This window comes from Argopecten irradians, chromosome 12 (genome assembly GCF_041381155.1).
Source record: "Argopecten irradians isolate NY chromosome 12, Ai_NY, whole genome shotgun sequence".
Classification (NCBI taxonomy): Eukaryota; Metazoa; Mollusca; class Bivalvia; order Pectinida; family Pectinidae; genus Argopecten; species Argopecten irradians.
The window spans coordinates 37,280,297-37,303,361 of record NC_091145.1 but is presented as its reverse complement, the minus strand read 5'-3'; the positions used below and the strand labels follow the sequence as shown (position 1 = coordinate 37,303,361).

Here is a 23,065-nt window from a genome sequence, read left to right as displayed (position 1 = left end):
TAATAACTTAACCTACGATCGCGAATAACCCACATAATGTAGTTGTTATAATCAGTAAATAAGGAGTACAATAACATGGAAAAACAGTTATTATTTTAACCAAGCATTCAATGATGGAAAAATTGTGGTCTATGGAAATAATGCTCGGTCTATACTTTTTTTTTAAATATCCATAGCCCTGTATTGTCTATGGAACTTCATGGATTACTTTCGCAGACTGTGAACAATTTGTTGTTAAAAAAGTTTTAAAAAAAAAGTAAATTCCTGTAACACCTTATACTTCCTTGCGTCATCTTAATTAATATGGAAACTTATAGACAAACATATTTTGTACACATTCGTCATTGTTTGCATGATCACAACATTTCCACAAGAAGAATGAATTACCTCCCCTTAAAAATTAAGCATATCCTGCTTGGAACTGTAATCACATTCTCATTAACACTTTTATTTATTATTCTGTGTGATGTTAATAATATTTAAATTTACTATGTACAGCCTTTGAATTAAATTCAAACACACTTTTGTTTTCCTAGACTTCACCATTTTAATTTATAATGGATGTACAATTTTCTTTTGAAGTTAATTTTTCACAATTAATTTATATATCATTTTTTTTCTTTTCAAGAATGCATTCCCATGCTATAGCGGAATCATATGAATGTTTGTAAAACAATGGGTCATCAACACAAAAAGGTTCAAACATACTAAAGATCCTCACATTAGAACTGCATGTTCCAGTTAATTGGGATTGTCATAACGCCTCATTTCACGGTCTGAAACGATCCTCCACTAAATTTTGTTTGTCGACTATAGTTTTTTTTTTCTTTTTTTTTTCTTTTTTTTTTTCCATTAAAAAAAAAACAGTCTCTACACTTCCATTCGCTTCCTATGACATGAACCCAGCCATGTACACGTATAATGAACACCAGACCATGTACCGTAAAGACAAGGACATACAAAACACTTCAGACAAAAAAACAGAATCAAGACAAGTAACAAAAGATATAGGACGCAATATTTGTGTCACACTCAACATCTTACTCATTTGCATTATAACGTGGCGAAAGCGATGACACTACTACGACACAATGACTACATTCTAGCAACATGAAGCACATTGTTAACATGAAACCATGACGATAAACAGAACATGACATTGTAATCAGAACATGATTTTGTTAACATGAAACATGCCACCCATTGTAAACAGAACATGACAACATTGTTTAACAGAACATGAAACCATGACATTGTAACAGAACATGAAACATGACATTGTAAACAGACACAAGAACATGACATATTGAACACATGAAACATGACTTGTAAACCAGAACATGAAAATGACATTGTAACAGAACATGCAACATGAACATTGTAAACAGAACATGAAAAATGACATTGTAAACAGAACAATGAACATGCACATAAACAGACATGTAAACATAAACATTGTTACACAGAACATGAAAACATGACATTGTAAACAGAACATGAAACATGACATTGTAAAACAGAACATGAAACATGACATTGTAAAACAGAACATTGAAACATGACTTGTAAACAGAACATGAAAACATGACATTGTAAACAGAACATGAAACATGACATTGTAAACAGAACATGAAACATGACATTGTAAACAGAACATGAAACATGACATTGTAAAACAGAACATGAAACATGAACATTGTAAAACAGAACATGAAACATGACATTGTAAACAGAACATGAAACATGACATTGTAAAAACAGAACATGGAAACATGACATTGTAAACACGAACATGAAACATGACATTGTAAACAGAACATGAAACATGACATTGTAAACAGAACATGAAACATGACATTGTAAACAGAACATGAAACATACATTGTTATGAACTGAAACATGAGTAAACATGAAACATGACATTGTAAACAGAACATGAAACATGAAAAACAGAACATGAAACATGACATTGTAAACAGAACATGAAAACATGGACATTGTAAACAGAACATGAAAACATGACATGACATTGTAAACAGAACATGAAACATGACATTGTAAACAGAACATGAAACCATGACATTGTAAACAGAACATGAAACATGACATTGTAAACAGAACATGAAACATGACATTGTAAACAGAACATGAAACATGACATTGTAAACAGAACATGAAACATGACATTGTAAACAGAACATGAAACATGACATTGTAAACAGAACATGAAACATGACATTGTAAACAGAACATGAAACATGACATTTGTAAACAGAACATGAAACATGACATTTGTAAACAGAACATGAAACATGACATTGTAAACAGAACATGAAACATGACATTGTAAACAGAACATGAAACAAACATGACATTGTAAACAGAACATGAAACATGACATTGTAAACAGAACATGAAACATGACATTGTAAACAGAACATGAAACATGACATTGTAAACAGAACATGAAACATGACATTGTAAACAGAACATGAAACATGACATTGTAAAACATGAAACATGACATTGTAAACATGAAACATGACATTGTAAACAGAACATGAAACATGACATTGTAAACAGAACATGAAACATGACATTGTAAACAGAACATGAAACATGACATTGTAAACAGAACATGAAACATGACATTGTAAACAGAACATGAAACATGACATTGTAAACAGAACATGAAACATGACATTGTAAACAGAACATGAAACATGAACATGACATTGTAAACAGAACATGAAACATGACATTGTAAACAGAACATGAAACATGACATTGTAAACAGAACATGAAACATGACATTGTAAACATGAAACATGTAAACATGAACATTGTAAACAGAACATGAAACATGACATTGTAAACAGAACATGAAACATGACATTGTTAACAGAACATGAAACATGACATTGTTAACAGAACATGAAACATGACATTGTAAACAGAACATGAAACATGACATTGTAAACAGAACATGAAACATGACATTGTAAACAGAACATGAAACATGACATTGTAAACAGAACATGAAACATGACATTGTAAACAGAACATGAAACATGACATTGTAAACAGAACATGAAACATGAACATTGTAAACAGAACATGAAACATGACATTGTAAACAGAACATGAAACATGACATTGTAAACAGAAACATGAAACATGACATTGTAAACAGAACATGAAACATGACATTGTAAACAGAACATGAAACATGACATTGTAAACAGAACATGAAACATGACATTGTAAACAGAACATGAACATGAAACATACATTGTAAACAGAACATGAACATTGTAAACAGAAAAAATGTTGAAACAGAACATGAACATGAATTGTAAACAGAACATGAAACATGACATTGTAAACAGAACATGAAACATGACATTGTAAACAGAATGACATTAACATGACATTGTAAACAGAAAAACAGAATTTGTAAACAGAACATGACATTGTAAACAAAAAAAAAAGAAGTTGAAAACAGAACATGACATTGTTAACAAAAAACAAGAGGCCCAAGGGCCTTAACAATCATCTGACTACCTTGGCAATAATCGTATAGGAAATTAATTAATCAGTTATAATGTCATGGTAGCCATCTTCCATTTTGGGATCAACCAGAGATGTAACAACACTTTGTCGGGACCATTTCAGGAACATTTTATGCAAGTTTCAGCCAAATCGCACTGGTAGAAGTTGAGAAGAAGTTGGATTTTTGGATCGACCAAAAGAATAACAACACTTTGTCGAGACCATGTCAGGATCATTTCATGTATGTAAGTTTCAGCTAAATCGCGCTGGTATAACTTGAGAAGAAGTTCAAAACGTAAAAATGTTAATGCACGACACACATCACATGACAACGAAACACGACTAGTATAGGTCATCCTGACCCTTCGTGTCAGATGACCTAAAAATGACATTAAAAACAGAACATGACATTGTAAACAAAAAAAAGGACATTAAAACCAGAACATAATATATTGTTAACAAAAGATGACATTATAAACAGAACATGACATTGTAAACAGAACATGACATTGTAAACAGAACATGACATTGTAAACAGAACATGGCGTTGTAAACAGAACATGACATTATAAACAGAACATGACATTGTAAACAGAACATGACATTGTAAACAGAACATGACATTGTAAACAGAACATGGCGTTGTAAACAGAACATGACATTGTAAACAGAACATGGCGTTGTAAACAGAACATGACATTGTAAACAGAACATGACATATTGTAAACAGAACATGACATTGTAAACAGAACATGACATTATAAATAGAACATGACATTGTAAACAGAACATGACATTGTAAACAGAACATGGCGTTGTAAACAGAACATGACATTGTAAACAGAACATGACATTGTAAACAGAACATGACATTGTAAACAGAACATGACATTATAAATAGAACATGACATTGTAAACAGAACATGACATTGTAAACAGAACATGGCGTTGTAAACAGAACATGGCGTTGTAAACAGAACATGACATTGTAAACAGAACATGACATATTGTAAACAGAACATGACATTATAAATAGAACATGACATTGTAAACAGAACATGACGTTGTAAACAGAACATGGCGTTGTAAACAGAACATGACATTGTAAACAGAACATGACATTGTAAACAGAACATGACATTGTAAACAGAACATGGCGTTGTAAACAGAACATGGCGTTGTAAACAGAACATGACATTATAAACAGAACATGACATTGTAAACAGAACATGACATTATAAACAGAACATGACATTGTAAACAGAACATGACATTGTAAACAGAACATGACATTGTAAACAGAACATGACATTATAAATAGAACATGACATTGTAAACAGAACATGACATTGTAAACAGAACATGACATTGTAAACAGAACATGGCGTTGTAAACAGAACATGACATTGTAAACAGAACATGGCGTTGTAAACAGAACATGACATTGTAAACAGAACATGACATTGTAAACAGAACATGACATTGTAAACAGAACATGGCGTTGTAAACAGAACATGACATATTGTAAACAGAACATGACATATTGTAAACAGAACATGACATTGTAAACAGAACATGACATTATAAACAGAACATGACATTGTAAATAGAACATGACGTTGTAAACAGAACATGACATTGTAAACAGAACATGACATATTGTAAACAGAACATGACATTATAAACAGAACATGACATTGTAAACAGAACATGACATTGTAAACAGAACATGACATTGTAAACAGAACATGACATTGTAAACAGAACATGACATATTGTAAACAGAACATGACATTATAAATAGAACATGACATTGTAAACAGAACATGACATTGTAAACAGAACATGACATTGTAAACAGAACATGACATTGTAAACAGAACATGACATATTGTAAACAGAACATGACATTATAAATAGAACATGACATTGTAAACAGAACATGACATTGTAAACAGAACATGACATTATAAAAACAGAACATGACATAATAAACAGAACATGACATTGTAAATAGAACATGACATTGTAAACAGAACATGGCATTGTAAACAGAACATGACATTGTAAACAGAACATGGCGTTGTAAACAGAACATGACATTGTAAACAGAACATGACATATTGTAAACAGAACATGACATATTGTAAACAGAACATGACATTATAAACAGAACATGGCGTTGTAAACAGAACATGACATATTGTAAACAGAACTGACGTTGTTAAGAGGACAAGTCTTGGCCACTCACCTGTTTATTACTGTCACGGAAAGTCTGTAGATACATATGTTTCTTTACAAAGGCCTCTCGGTCTTTTGTCTTGTCACTGTCATCCTGAGCTAATGCCATCTCGCTCTCCTTCTTTTTCTCTTTCACATTCCTCTTTCGCTTGTCATCCAAATCGGCCATCTGTTGTTTCAACACATCTCGGAAATGTTTCCTGAAAACCAACATCCAGGTTAATATATAATAGTTTTAGAATGATGAACAGAGGTAAGCTATTTAAACAGCTAAGATATATTACGGATGCAGACAAATAATTTTTCAGTGTGATTCAAAATCTGAAATAATGAACAATTTGTATTTCTGATAAAACCCTTGTCAGCAAATGGCCTTGATCGCAAGTACAGCTACATATAGAACTCTATCTCTCAAGATTGGTGAAGAATATCAAGTAGGCCTACATCCATGCTTACTTACTTATCGTAGATATGTCTAGACATTTTTTCACAAAAACCTCCAAATTAAGCTCCCTGAAAGTTCAGAAAATAAGAAGTTTTTTTTTGGCAGAACTGCCGGCGGTGAGCCGATTGACCCAGTACAGGGTGTTGTCAAGACTTCTACTACACCCAGCCCAACACTATACACCCATATATAAACCAACTCATATAACAGTACATTCATACAAAGATGGGGTATATGTATGTGTGTGTGCCCTGTATTTCATTTGAATAGCTAATGCTTATTTATGTCTTGTCATCCAAGGAGAAGTACGGAGAACAATAGTTATAGTACGGCACGTCCGTATGTTAAGTTTTTATATTACAGCATTGTTTGATCAACACTTATATCAACATTGATTTGAATTCCGAGTCTGATTAAAGAACTCCAGAGAGTATACAGTCAATATCTCCAATCAGTTTTTATAAGAGATCAATTAAAATTCGTATCAAGTCAATCAGTTACATGTTTTGTTTGCTCTGAATGTTATCAAGCACCTCAAATTCTGAACTTCTTTTGTGAATATTCAGGGACCATTCGGTACTTGGCTAGAAACATTCCACCATCAATCAAAGCCGACACTGCACAAAAGTATATTTCAGTTGTATACTGACATTAGAGTTACGGTGACAAGTGGATATATACTTCTGTTGTACAGACCTATATAATTGTGTACAAGGTTTTAATTGGGAGTATTTTATATATAGAGTCATCCTTAGCTTACACACAACACATTAATATCTATTGAAGCCAGAACAGTATTGGTCTGTATTGATTATAGTCTTATCAACAGCCAGGATAATCTAAGGATGTACTGGGTGTATTGGTGGAGAAAAGCCAGAGTATTCAGAGAAAAACTGATAGGATACTAAACTATATAGCTGCAATATCGTAACTCAAAACACTTTTAGACAGATGATGGTGTTGTCTTTAGAGCTACAACTGGTGCTTATTACTGCTAATGAAGCAAAGTAATGATCGTGCAAATCATTATTAAAACGTCTGTATGCATTTTATTCTACTTTAATTCACAGGGAGACATTATTTTTTCACATATAACTATGATAGTCTTTTGTGAAAGAAAATTAAACGGCAAGTTTACAAATTGTGAATTTGACCTCTTGTGAGCTGTACGGTAGATATTAAGAATGGTTGTTATGTTTGTTTTGGACAAAAGTATTATATAACTGCATGTATACGCATAAAATAATTGAAAACCTACAACAAAGTACTGCATGAAAATTGTGCCCGAGTGATTTTCTGAGGCAGTGCTCCACTACGACATATACAGAATGTAGGGACATTTTGTACCCGCCCGAAAGGTATAGTAGGCCGGGTATGTATATTCGTTCTAACTAAACTAGTGAATAAGGTACATATATATGACAAAGGCCAGAACAGGAATATATACATGTCAGAATTTCAGGCATTTTAGATGTGCAGTTCTGATACTGCTCTATGTGCCAATGTATAGTAGTAGCTACTCATGTTTCAAGTTTTCTACCCTTTCCAAACCCCCTCCCCGCGATCCCCATTTTTGCACCTAAAATAACATTTTATGTTGGTGATCTGTATCTGCTTTCTAATTATTGCATCCAAATCATTCTCTATTCTAAATTAATGTTTGTAAATACATTTCTCTTTCATATAAAGATTGAATCAAACATTGATCTACATACAAATGTACTGAATTTAGATTTGTATCAGTTATTGATAATATTTAAACACAATCATTTTCTATTTCGACTTTATAAACTAAAGCTAGGACATGCATTTCTCTTTTACATAAACATTTAATAAAAGTACTGATGTTTTACTGGATTTAAAATCTTAGGACATTCCAGAAGAGCTTTGATCTTTTTAGTGTAGGTTAAATATATATGTAAGATAGCTGTCATGCATATACTGAATACCTCATAATACTTAACTTTTAATCTAACAGTGTTAAAGATGCTCCACCGCCGACAGAGTATAAATGATATTAATCACTTGAACAATAATTGGTGTTTAATCGTGTATAAATATGTCTAATTAACACAAAAAATTATATAAAATAATTTATTTTGCCTTTGGTGCATACGCAATCGGTACTTAATTCCATATAGGATATAGTGGCACGGAATTTTTTCGGGATGCAATTAATTATTTTTTGTAACTTTAACTTGAAGGGAAATTAGAAGCTCAAACTTTTCAATGGTGGTAATGGTGCAAAGTAAGTAACTTTTGTAACTGAAGAAAAATACTTAATCGTCTGCTCGTGTTTTTGATAGTGCAAAAATATCATTTGTCAGCGGTGGAGCATCTTTAAGGGATTATGGTATACACTTAAACAGACAACATAAAGATTACACAGCTAAGCCTGGTACCTTACTAAAGAATGTATTCATAAAGTTATAAATCTTGTTACAGCTGCTTTTCTGTTAATCAAAGCATTTAATTGTTGATTTCTACAGTATGTTAAAAACATGTACATATATACCATTGTATTCTTATCCTGTAGAATACTTTTATATTATAATCACTTTTATAACTGATCGCTTAATTCTCTTGTAATCAACTACTTAGGCATTCTCTCAATAACCCTCCCACTATTGAACCTAATTAACAACTGCTAGAAATAGTCCCAATTCAGTAAGTTCTCTGGCTGCTTCCACACCTCAATGAGAGAACATTAATCCATTATGATACTGCTATTGGTCTGTATGTACATATGTTGTAAAGGTATGAAGAGAACTATATTATCAGTAGTCAAGTAAAGATGGGTTGTCTCCCTTTACAGAACCTGGGCAGTACTAGTAGCTGTGTGACTCTTGGGATTAAACAATACAACACTATATTCCTTATTGTGTTATCTAAGGCATCCAAGTATTAAATGTTTCCTTATTGGGTAGAATATGAAAGTTATCAATAAAATATCCTTTACACTCCTGCATTGCAATGATAATATATTACATTTACATGTATACTTGAGCCTTTAGGTATATGGTACAAATGTAAGAGTTATCTCCCCTAGCACACTGGTAAAAAATCATATTAAATATTCAATGTTTTATTTATTTTCAGTGTTATTGAATGTAACCTTTATCTATTTTTAGTGATGAAGAATATCAATTAAATTCATTTCAGTGTTATGTAACAAACAATTTGTTATTTAAACTGTAGTAACCTGTATGTACATCCTAATAAATATGAAAATTAAACTAATTGAATGTGTTACAAACAATTGTAGTTATATTGTAACACAGCCCATACATGTGTTCGCTCACCTGGAATGATACTTAATTACTATGATGATTAGAAAAGGTAACAGAAGAACCAGAATTTAATATGTGATTAAATTCATTTTTAATTAATTTCCCATTGTTTATCATGCATAACGCAGCTTTCAGATTAGTTGAGTTTCTTACTAGATTACCCCAAGGAAAAGATTTTCTTTAAATTTCATACCTTGAATATGGAAGAGTTTTTGATCTTTAAGATTTGACTGTAAAACTGTCTTTATATTGAGTAGATTATATAGTGTTGTATAGTATTATTATTACCTTCCTCGTTAATACTTCTATTTCTGAACACAGTGTGCAAAAGTAATGATAGATCGAGGCTACAGGAAAACCTGTCTGTCTATATAAAACAATAGTAGTGTAGACCTGGTGTCCAAGCAATCCCATTGCTCATATATCATAAACATTGTATGCCTATAAGATTTTGTTAATAACTTAACCTACGATCGCGAATAACCCACATAATGTAGTTGTTATAATCAGTAAATAAGGAGTACAATAACATGGAAAAACAGTTATTATTTTAACCAAGCATTCAATGGAAAAATTGTGGTCTATGGAAATAATGCTCGGTCTATACTTTTTTTTAAATATCCATAGACCTGTATTGTCTATGGAACTTCATGGATTACTTTCGCAGACTGTGAACAATTTGTTGTTAAAAAAGTTTTTAAAAAAAAAGTAAATTCCTGTAACACCTTATACTTCCTTGCGTCATCTTAATTAAAATGGAAACTTATAGACAAACATATTTTGTACACATTCGTCATTGTTTGCATGATCACAACATTTCCACAAGAAGAATGAATTACCTCCCCTTGAAAATTAAGTATATCCTGCTTGGAACTGTAATCACATTCTCATTAACACTTTTATTTATTATTCTGTGTGATGTTAATAATATTTAAATTTACTATGTACAGCCTTTGAATTAAATTCAAACACACTTTTGTTTTCCTAGACTTCACCATTTTAATTTATATGGATGTACAATTTTCTTTTGAAGTTAATTTTTCACAATTAATTTATATATCATTTTTTTTCTTTTCAAGAATGCATTCCTCAAAAATCTAAATACATGTATATTGCAGAAAGTATTTCATCGAGAGAAATGAACATGTATACATATAATTATAATGTACATTTATATACATGTACATGTTATACATAAGATTGTAAATGGAATGTTTTATACTGATCCGAGAATGTATTTGTTGTTATATGTAATACCCAGTGTATATAACAACAGAATGTAGCCCAGTGGTAGTACTGTAATTATATATATATATATACTTGTAGACGTTTAATCCCCTAAAGTATTAACGGTCAGGGCTAGGGGGCTTGGATACCATAATAAACATTTTAAATCCCTACCACTACCATGTATGGCTGTCCTAATAACACACTATTAAAGTACTATTCTGTACTGTCACAGTGCTTTTAAATTACCTTTATGTGTCCAACCAAAACACAAAACAAAAATAAGGATCAGGACAAGCAAGTGTTAGGGATTATGTATAAGGGGACAAACTGATACTAGAGTCCGAACTGGTACTAAGTCTACTATTAATATGGTGGCCTATAATGGGTACTCTATCAGACAGTACAAGATCACATGGTACCAGTACAACTACTAATTGATATCTATACATCACACAGTACTAATCTTTACCTGGTCAAGAGTCCTAAGATGACATGGTACCAATACAACTACTACGGTAATTGATATCTTAATACTAAGATGTACATCTCCATGTGTGATAGTGCTAATACACAGCTCTTACATATCAATTTATTGTTGTTCAAAGTTCTTTGATCATTCTGAACCTAATTGATTACTTAACAACCCTTTGATGCTTTAATGTCAAAACAATCACAATAATACACACTGGGAAATGATATACCTATAGTTGATAGACTTTTCTCCAAATTTAAAAGATCATTATTGCCTATGGATCAGAGGATTACATAGCTTGTACAATGTAGTAGCGGGTACTGGTAGCTTCCAAAACATCATATGTATGAGGCATGTGTTCTTGTTTTAGAATACATGAATTTGGGGAACAAAGAATACAACCACGCCAAAATGATTCTGTCAATATGCAGATAAAAGCATGTTCTAGGAGGTTTTAACATTTTTTCTGTTACTTTTATTCTCCTTTAATATTTCTGGTAAAGTAATAAATTAATTGTATTGGACAAGAATGTCTATTTAACCATACCACTTTAACTACAATGTCAGAAAGCTTAAAATCAGGAAATTCAATACCTGGTTTACATAATATCCTCGAAAACAGTTTGAGACCACTTAATTTAAACCTGGTTGAGTAAGTTCATAAATTATTATATTGTGGCATGTTATAGATATTTATTCTATGGAGTTGATTGAGGAAAGTTAAACAAACTTGAATCTTAAAGTAGAAAATCACAACACATGTCCACAGTGTATACAGAAACCAATACTGATTTAGTTAGAAGTTTCCAGTTTATTCGGGGATATTTAATAACACATCAACTGAAGGATTAACAAATAAGGAATCCTAGATAGGTACATACAAACATTTTAAATTACTGTTATTACAATATGCTGAATAATGGATAAACTGCATAGTTCATCTAAAGTAGTTTAAGTCCAGGACAACCTTTCATGTAAACTACAGGGTACATATAACTACAACGATCTCGACTTGATCAATCTGGTAACATCATCCTAACAGTCTGGTGTTAGGTGTACTTTTAATGAACTTTAAATCCATTTAAATTAATTACACTCAAAAGACAGAAGAATGTTCTACTCCAATTAGCTATTGTTCTAATGTCATACGCTAATTTAAATATCCAAGATTTTTTACGTACACTCATTACGAGTTGATAAAGATGGGCTGGACTGACCAATTACATGTAACTATTTAGTAGTTGATTAGTCTCTTGGACTACACAGATCATATAAAACAATCGGTTATATTGATTCTAATTCTTTTGGTTTGGTTTATCCATACAGACTCAGTTCAACTACTGTTTGATTCAGTGTAACTAACGGCATTAGACCTTTTTAGGAGTTCGCCATTGCTTAAAAAATTGTAACAAAGAAGGGCGCTTATTAGGGAATCAAAATGTAAGTTGTGGACAAAAATTCTCTAGAAAAGTCTGTCATATTTTCTCTTTCTGTTGTCATGGTAAATGAAACTGTTACCATAAACATGCCTTTTATATCTTTGGGATGCATTAATACGACCATGACTAACATATATGTATGTCATAGACTCGTAAGTTCATGTAATATCGGATACAGTGTATCATATGTTGTAAACCATCATTAAATCCATGGGATGGGGGGTTGTTAAAGGAGAGGGGCACTTATAGTAGGAGGGGTGCTAATTATGGCGATCAAGGTATGTCAAATATGTGCCCCCTCCCCAGATGTACAATCTCTCTGTAAATCTACAATAAAGACCAAATTTAACTAGATTTCAGGATTAACCTTTGTATTTTCTTATTGATGAAACATATCTATGGTTCTGTCCTTACAAGGCGAGACTGACCTTGAATATGCTAATTGAACATTGGGTTAAAAACCAACTTGATCTGTCTGCAACCGAGGCTAATTTGTAAAACACATACACTCCTTTATTTGGTGGTTTGAAAGGAAATGCCATGCATTTATAAATCTCTGTCAATGGTCTGGAAAGATCTAGACATTTTAATAGTGTTTAAAAGTTGCTTTTCTCAATGATATCAATACCCCAGATTACAAATTGTCGCAATTACTTACTAGCAAGTTGTTGGAGGTAGCATTTGTATTATTAATACGACACTTGTGTTAGTTTGCTCCGCGACTTATCCTTGCTTATCACAACTTGTCCATATTGACTATTTACCGTGTAAAGTTTGCTCGCGTCATTGAGACAGATACTCGGATAAGGAATAGTTTATTTACTAAGTATACAGTATACAATATCTCACCGGTCACTTCGGCTAATCCACAAATGTTTTCTTTTCAAAATGGTACAGGTTTGAAAGGTTGGAATTTCAAATCTTAACAGTTTTGTTCTATTTTTTGTCGATTTTACCTTTGTTTCTGATTTATTTACCAAGGGACTTAGAAGTCTGAAATAAATCTGTAATGTCAATATCTCTATGGTATAGAAGTCACACAGAATACAGTATAATGCATGTCCATATTCTTGGAGTGAATGTATTGTACCTGAAAATAATTCTGACTTATGAAAAATTCTGACTTGCAAATATTGACAACTGATGATTCAACAATTAATTGTCTCTCAGACAGTAATATTGGGGTAATGTGTTTTCCAAATTAATCTTTTAATAAGTAACAAATTGAAGATCGTATGATAATATGCTTTGGTTTGATTGGCTGAATTACTTTAATGTCATCAAAGGTCATTTAAGGATATGGCAAGTTCATAAGTGGGTAGAGGCAATCAGGAGTACCTGGAGAAAAAACCACCAACCAGCACTCAGTATCTGCCAGCTGCTCCATATAGGGTACTGCAGCCCTTATGATTTTTATTTTACAATAGAACAAATGTCAAGGATGCAAACCTATCACAAAAATGTTTGATACTACTAAATTATTTACCAGAGGATCTAGCGACACGTCTCATGATCAGGAAAAATATGTATCGTAAAGATGTTTAAGAAAATATATGTAGCAAGACTCTAAAGGGCTGGAGAAAATTTGTGGACAAGTTTTTAGTGTTCATGATATGAGTATGATTCAAGTAATTTTAATTCATATTTATACAGTTTAAAACCAGTAATGCCACAACCATGCAATACATTAAATACACATATATAACCCAACTGTATATCGTATGGCTGATTAAAGTGTGGCACACGATTTACACTGATAATAACACAATGGTTATCTAAGTCGGTCTCTGATTATAGTGGATTAGTATAAAGGTCTCGTTCCAGACCAGTTCTGACATTGTATCTCATTTAATTTATCTGGTCACAGTCGAGTAAATCTCCATTTAGCACTTCATGGGAATGTGATCTGCCTTTGATTTTTGATATATGGTGACCCAGAAGCCACTGTGACCCTGTCTAGCCCAGACTTATCTCCCCTTGTTTTTGTCTGACCAGGCTTATCTCCCCTTGTTTATCAATACAATGTGTCCCAATGTCACTGTAACCCTGTCTGACCAGGCTTATCTCCCCTTACCTATCAATACAATGTGTCCCAATGTCACTGTAACCCTGTCTGACAAGGATTATCTCCCCTTACCTATCAATGCAATGTGTCCCAATGTCACTGTAACCCTGTCTGACCAGGATTATCTCCCCTTATCTATCAATATAATGTGTCCCAATGTCACTGTAACCCTGTCTGACAAGGATTATCTCCCCTTACCTATCAATGCAATGTGTCCCAATGTCACTGTAACCCTGTCTGACCAGGATTATCTCCCCTTGTTTATCAATACAATGTGTCCCAATGTGTAGTGTCACTGTAACCCTGTCTGACAAGGATTATCTCCCCTTATCTATCAATACAATGTGTCCCAATGTCACTGTAACCCTGTCTGACCAGGATTATCTCCCCTTACCTATCAATGCAATGTGTCCCAATGTCACTGTGGCCCTGTCTGACCAGGATTATCTCCACTTGTTTATCAATACAATGTGTCAATACAATGTGTCCCAATGTGTAGTGTCACTGTAACCCTGTCTGACCAGGATTATCTCCCCTTGCCTATCAATACAATGTGTCCCAATGTCACTGTAACCCTGTCTGACAAGGATTTGTTCCCCTTGCCTATCAATGCAATGTGTCCCAATGTCACTGTGGCCCTGTCTGACCAGGATTATCTCCCCTTACCTATCAATACAATGTGTCCCAATGTCACTGTAACCCTGTCTGACAAGGATTTGTTCCCCTTGCCTATCAATACAATGTGTCCCAATGTCACTGTAACCCTGTCTGACAAGGATTATCTCCCCTTGCCTATCAATGCAATGTGTCCCAATGCCATTGTGCCTCCGTCGGACCAGACTTATCTCCCCTTGTTTATCAATACAATGTGTCCCAATGTGTAGTGTCACTGTAACCCTGTCTGACAAGGATTTGTTCCCCTTGCCTATCAATACAATGTGTCCCAATGTCACTGTGGCCCTGTCTGACCAGGATTATCTCCCCTTACCTATCAATACAATGTGTCCCAATGTCACTGTGGCCCTGTCTGACAAGGATTTGTTCCCCTTGCCTATCAATACAATGTGTCCCAATGTCACTGTGGCCCTGTCTGACCAGGATTATCTCCCCTTACCTATCAATACAATGTGTCCCAATGTCACTGTGGCCCTGTCTGACAAGGATTTGTTCCCCTTGCCTATCAATACAATGTGTCCCAATGTCACTGTGGCCCTGTCTGACCAGGATTATCTCCCCTTGCCTATCAATACAATGTGTCCCAATGTCACTGTGGCCCTGTCTGACCAGGATTATCTCCCCTTACCTATCAATACAATGTGTCCCAATGTCACTGTGGCCCTGTCTGACCAGGATTATCTCCCCTTGCCTATCAATACAATGTGTCCCAATGTCACTGTAACCCTGTCTGACCAGGATTATCTCCCCTTGCCTATCAATACAATGTGTCCCAATGTCACTGTAACCCTGTCTGACAAGGATTTGTTCCCCTTGCCTATCAATACAATGTGTCCCAATGTCACTGTGGCCCTGTCTGACCAGGATTATCTCCCCTTACCTATCAATACAATGTGTCCCAATGTCACTGTAACCCTGTCTGACCAGGATTATCTCCCCTTGCCTATCAATACAATGTGTCCCAATGTCACTGTAACCCTGTCTGACAAGGATTTGTTCCCCTTGCCTATCAATACAATGTGTCCCAATGTCACTGTGGCCCTGTCTGACCAGGATTATCTCCCCTTACCTATCAATACAATGTGTCCCAATGTCACTGTGGCCCTGTCTGACCAGGATTATCTCCCCTTACCTATCAATACAATGTGTCCCAATGTCACTGTGGCCCTGTCTGACCAGGATTATCTCCCCTTACCTATCAATACAATGTGTCCCAATGTCACTGTGGCCCTGTCTGACCAGGATTATCTCCCCTTATCTATCAATATAATGTGTCCCAATGTCACTGTAACCCTGTCTGACCAGGATTATCTCCCCTTGTTTATCAATACAATGTGTCCCAATGTCACTGTGGCCCTGTCTGACCAGGATTATCTCCCCTTACCTATCAATACAATGTGTCCCAATGTCACTGTGGCCCTGTCTGACCAGGATTATCTCCACTTGCCTATCAATGCAATGTGTCCCAATACCATTGTGCCTCCGTCGGACCAGACTTATCTTCCCTTGTTTATCAATACAATGTGTCCCAATGCCACTGTGACTCTGTTGGACCAGGCTTATCTCCCCTTGTTTGTAAGGTTGGTATGTTCTGTTCGAAACAGCTTGGCAATGAAAGCTATGATTCTGTATTTACAAATGAAAGATTGACAGTGAAATTTGCCATGAAAGTTATATTTATAACTGTTCAAGATGTAATTAAGTCACAAGCTAACTACCTCTTCGCTGATGACCTTAGCTGTTGACCGGGTGATTTACCAAACAAACACCATGACAAGCACTTTAATAGCCTTACTAATTCTGGTGTCTTTGTTGTTAGTACAACAATATCTCCAGCCATTACTATTACCATATTACTGTATAAAATGGCTGGACTTTATTTAAATGTCTGACCTGTCAATGCCAAGGGGGATTCATCAAGCAGCAATTAGCCTTTTTAGGTTTGAAATACACGATAGCTTGATAGTATGTGTGTTTCAGTGTACTAACTTCTTTTAGAACTTTAATAAGTAACAACATGGAATGTAGTGACCACCCTTGCCAAACTCTTCGTTGTTGCTGAAGATTTAACTTTATCAGATATCTGGCCATTTTCCCCTGTCAAAATGATTCAACATTTTATTTTTTATAATTTCAATACCGGGTAAATGACTTACATATTAAAATGTTTGGTAGGAATACATGCTCAAAGCAGCGTGTATGTTGCAGTGTGTCAAGGAGCTGTTTTATCACTATCTTGTTTTACAAATTCAACCAAAATCTATCTACTGCCCTGGTAGGTTTGTATCTAGCAGGTCACACATCCCCCATTATCTGTTTAATGTACAGCTTCTCCATTCGACTGTCACCTTGGAGGGAAAAAAAGGTAAGGAGGAAAAATCCATTAAATGATTTCTTTTGTTCTTTTGAAGTTGGTGTTATATAAAAGAATCAATATTTCTGTACTGTAGAATGGAACTTGTCTAATGTAAAACTGTTCATATCATACTGAAAAAAATCATTACCATGATATATCAATGTCAGTACTAATCCAGTCAGGAAAAAAAATAAAAAAAAATATTATGTTTGTTGCGAATACACTATAATGTTTATGCAAAGCTCTGTAGATAAACTAAAGCACAGCGTGACATGTTAATCCTATCCAGTTTATAGATTTTAAGGACTGAGAGTAAACAGAGAAACAATCTAAACATTAACACAGGTGACTTTTAATTATTGATTCTTATTAAATGGTACAGGTAAATCACAAATCTGCTGGCGCTGTTTTCTGAAGTTCAGAAACCTATGATAAATCTAATAGGGGAATTCCACGGATATGTTGGACCCCATGACAGCCATTTAACATTTCCTAACGTTCATTTCAAGCTCCAAGATCAATACCTTCCCCGGAACTTCATAGGCACAATCAAACACTAACCATCAGGTGAGACCAAATCAATCATACCTCGCTGAAATGACGAAGGCCTCGATAGTCGGACGTAGAGTTTTTTTTATCCCTCATTGGAACATTAATAACCTTATTTTAAGTTTCAAAAGGTTTTATGATGGGCCGGGTCGAACAATTCACCCAATACATTCTGCTCATTAAGTTTTCAACACACACACGTCTTGAGACCGTTCCATTTAAAGGTAGTGAAAAGGAGCATTCAGTCAGGGATAATTGATGATATTATATCACTTCAATTATATTTACATGACGAGAATGTGTATCTCTATAGAAGAGAAATGTTCTTTAAGTTGGGATCCTGCTGGTTTTGGCGACCTTCCCATATCAATTACAAACAGTTCCACAGTAAAACACAAGGTATATATATATAATGACAAGATATACACATATCCCAAAGGCCACACCAACCAAAGTACGACCCGCGTATCATTGAGACCAGATCTACCGTCAAATCGGTCACACTTCTACATTATATCTAATTGTAAAGATTTGTTGACTTTCTCCGCCAAAAGACTTTCAACAGTCAACAAATAGATTTTTATTCATGTCCTTAGTCTATAGAAAGTTTTAGACAGCATCATTCAAAGTCTCTTTTTATATCTTAATAGTGTTCGGGGAGTTTCTATTTCCAATAATTACATGCATCATGCCTTCATTCATTTTCCTCAAAATATTGATGCCATTCATCAATGGATTATTAAAAGGAAAGCTGTGTCGTTTTAAGATTGTTAGAACATATTAGATATTGGTAATTAATTTCTAGCTGTACTTTGTGTAGAGGTAGTAGTACAAATCATAGGATGTATTACAAGAACTGTATAATCAAATAGATTTCACATGCAATTTTGAGCACTCACAAATTAGGCAAATTTGCAATCAAAATAGTACCATCAATGCATGCTCGAACATTTATCTAAGCCAATTAGTAACAAAGTGAAAGATGTTTGTCTTCATTTGATTCCATAAAAGAGAATTTCCACAGACTTGCTTGACATCGCAAAATTTATTCACAGCAAAGAACTTCTATAATTATCAGTGTATCATACCAGCTTGTAGCGTTAGGTTCTATGATTTCTTTAGTGATAGTCATAGAAAACAAAAACAGTTCAACCACAAAGAAGATTTTCTGTTAAAATCAGGATTATTTGGTATACAATGTATGTGATCTGTATTTGAGAACTAAAGACAAACTTTTATTTGAGGTTAAAAATCTTAATCACCTACAGGCAAGGTTGTTTAAAATGTACAATACATGTTCCACAAACACTATATGTGCTGCTACTTGTCAGAAAGCATGGGCCTTTTAGCAGTTTAAGTACTCAGTCCTAACTGTAGATATATAAGTATGAACTAGTTTTCACTAATATATTGGATAAGTAGTCATTCTAATAGCTCCATGATTTCAATAGCGTTCAACAGAGAAAATTCAAAGCCCCATTGTCCAACGTAAAATTGCATTGTCTGTCAACGCAGCATTTCTCATTTACTTGAGTAAAACTCGTATTGTCCACAGCAATTTTCTCATTCACCAACGCTTCAATAATTTAACATTTTCCTCTATTACCCATTTTTTTTCTACCCGTCAGATTAATCCAATAACAGCTGAAATTTGATAATCTGTGAGCCGGAGATAGCAGAGACAGTGTATATTGTTCTGTCTATAACGGGGTACTCTATTTGTGTATGTATATTGTCAGTGTGTTGTACAACTCCTATACTGTATGTGGTGGATTAGCCGTGATATCTCAGTAGGTTAATCCTGATCTGTGTATAAAACAGTAGTTTTAATCTGTCTGTCATCTAATAGGTAACGAGATATAGACACGGGATCATACCAACTTACATGTATAACTACCAAAGGTGGAGGGGGGATATAGACACAGGATCATACCAACTTACATGTATAACTACCAAAGGTGGAGGGGGGATATAGACACGGGATCATACCAACTTACATGTATAACTACCAAAGGTGGAGGGGGGATATAGACACGGGATCATACCAACTTACATGTATAACTACCAAAGGTGGAGGGGGGATATAGACACGGGATCATACCAACTTACATGTATAACTACCAAAGGTGGAGGGGGGATATAGACACGGGATCATACCAACTTACATGTATAACTACCAAAGGTGGAGGGGGGATATAGACACGGGATCATACCAACTTACATGTATAACTACCAAAGTGGAGGGGGGATATAGACACGGGATCATACCAACTTACATGTATAACTACCAAAGGTGGAGGGGGGATATAGACACGGGATCATACCAACTTACATGTATAACTACCAAAGGTGGAGGGGGGATATAGACACAGGATCATACCAACTTACATGTATAACTACCAAAGGTGGAGGGGGGATATAGACACGGGATCATACCAACTTACATGTATAACTACCAAAGGTGGAGAGGGGATATAGACACGGGATCATACCAACTTACATGTATAACTACCAAAGGTGGAGGGGGGGATATAGACACGGGATCATACCAACTTACATGTATAACTACCAAAGGTGGAGGGGGGATATAGACACGGGATCATACCAACTTACATGTATAACTACCAAAGGTGGAGGGGGGATATAGACACGGGATCATACCAACTTACATGTATAACTACCAAAGGTGGAGGGGGGATATAGAAACGGGATCATACCAACTTACATGTATAACTACCAAAGGTGGAGGGGGGATATAGACACGGGATCATACCAACTTACATGTATAACTACCAAAGGTGGAGGGGGGATATAGAAACGGGATCATACCAACTTACATGTATAACTACCAAAGGTGGAGGGGGGATATAGACACAGGATCATACCAACTTACATGTATAACTACCAAAGGTGGAGGGGGGATATAGACACAGGATCATACCAACTTACATGTATAACTACCAAAGGTGGAGGGGGGATATAGACACGGGATCATACCAACTTACATGTATAACTACCAAAGGTGGAGGGGGGATATAGACACAGGATCATACCAACTTACATGTATAACTACCAAAGGTGGAGGGGGGATATAGACACGGGATCATACCAACTTACATGTATAACTACCAAAGGTGGAGGGGGGATATAGACACGGGATCATACCAACTTACATGTATAACTACCAAAGGTGGAGGGGGGATATAGACACGGGATCATACCAACTTACATGTATAACTACCAAAGGTGGAGGGGGGATATAGACACGGGATCATACCAACTTACATGTATAACTACCAAAGGTGGAGGGGGGATATAGACACGGGATCATACCAACTTACATGTATAACTACCAAAGGTGGAGGGGGGATATAGACACGGGATCATACCAACTTACATGTATAACTACCAAAGGTGGAGGGGGGACATGTATAACTACCAAAGGTGGAGGGGGGATACAGACACGGGATCATACCAACTTACATGTATAACTACCAAAGGTGGAGGGGGGATATAGACACGGGATCATACCAACTTACATGTATAAACTACCAAAGGTGGAGGGGGGATATAGACACGGGATCATACCAACTTACATGTATAACAACCAAAGGTGGAGGGGGGATATAGACACACGGATCATACCAACTTACATGTATAACTACCAAAGGTGGAGGGGGGATATAGACACGGGATCATACCAACTTACATGTATAACTACCAAAGGTGGAGGGGGGATATAGACACGGGATCATACCAACTTACATGTATAACTACCAAAGGTGGAGGGGGGATATAGACACAGGATCATACCAACTTACATGTATAACTACCAAAGGTGGAGGGGGGATATAGACATGGGATCATACCAACTTACATGTATAACTACCAAAGGTGGAGGGGGGATATAGACACAGGATCATACCAACTTACATGTATAACTACCAAAGGTGGAGGGGGGATATAGACATGGGATCATACCAACTTACATGTATAACTACCAAAGGTGGAGGGGGGATATAGAAACGGGATCATACCAACTTACATGTATAACTACCAAAGGTGGAGGGGGGATATAGACACGGGATCATACCAACTTACATGTATAACTACCAAAGGTGGAGGGGGGATATAGAAACGGGATCATACCAACTTACATGTATAACTACCAAAGGTGGAGGGGGGATATAGACACGGGATCATACCAACTTACATGTATAACTACCAAAGGTGGAGGGGGGATATAGACACAGGATCATACCAACTTACATGTATAACTACCAAAGGTGGAGGGGGGATATAGAAACGGGATCATACCAACTTACATGTATAACTACCAAAGGTGGAGGGGGGATATAGACACGGGATCATACCAACTTACATGTATAACTACCAAAGGTGGAGGGGGGATATAGACACGGGATCATACCAACTTACATGTATAACTACCAAAGGTGGAGGGGGGATATAGAAACGGGATCATACCAACTTACATGTATAACTACCAAAGGTGGAGGGGGGATATAGACACGGGATCATACCAACTTACATGTATAACTACCAAAGGTGGAGGGGGGATATAGACACGGGATCATACCAACTTACATGTATAACTACCAAAGGTGGAGGGGGGATATATAACTACCAAAGGTGGAGGGGGGATATAACACGGGATCATACCAACTTACATGTATAACTACCAAAGGTGGAGGGGGGATATAGACACAGGATCATACCAACTTACATGTATA

General features: G+C 35.4%; 1 protein-coding gene across 1 annotated transcript in view; it reads right to left on the bottom strand.

Moving 5' to 3' along the window:
* Positions 1-23,065, bottom strand: part of LOC138304878 (uncharacterized) — a 49,448-nt gene that overhangs the window by 10,736 nt on the left and 15,647 nt on the right. The window contains exon 3 of the mRNA XM_069245234.1: positions 5,804-5,993. Coding sequence (XP_069101335.1) covers positions 5,804-5,993 — 190 coding nt within the window. The remainder of the gene's footprint in view (positions 1-5,803; positions 5,994-23,065) is intronic.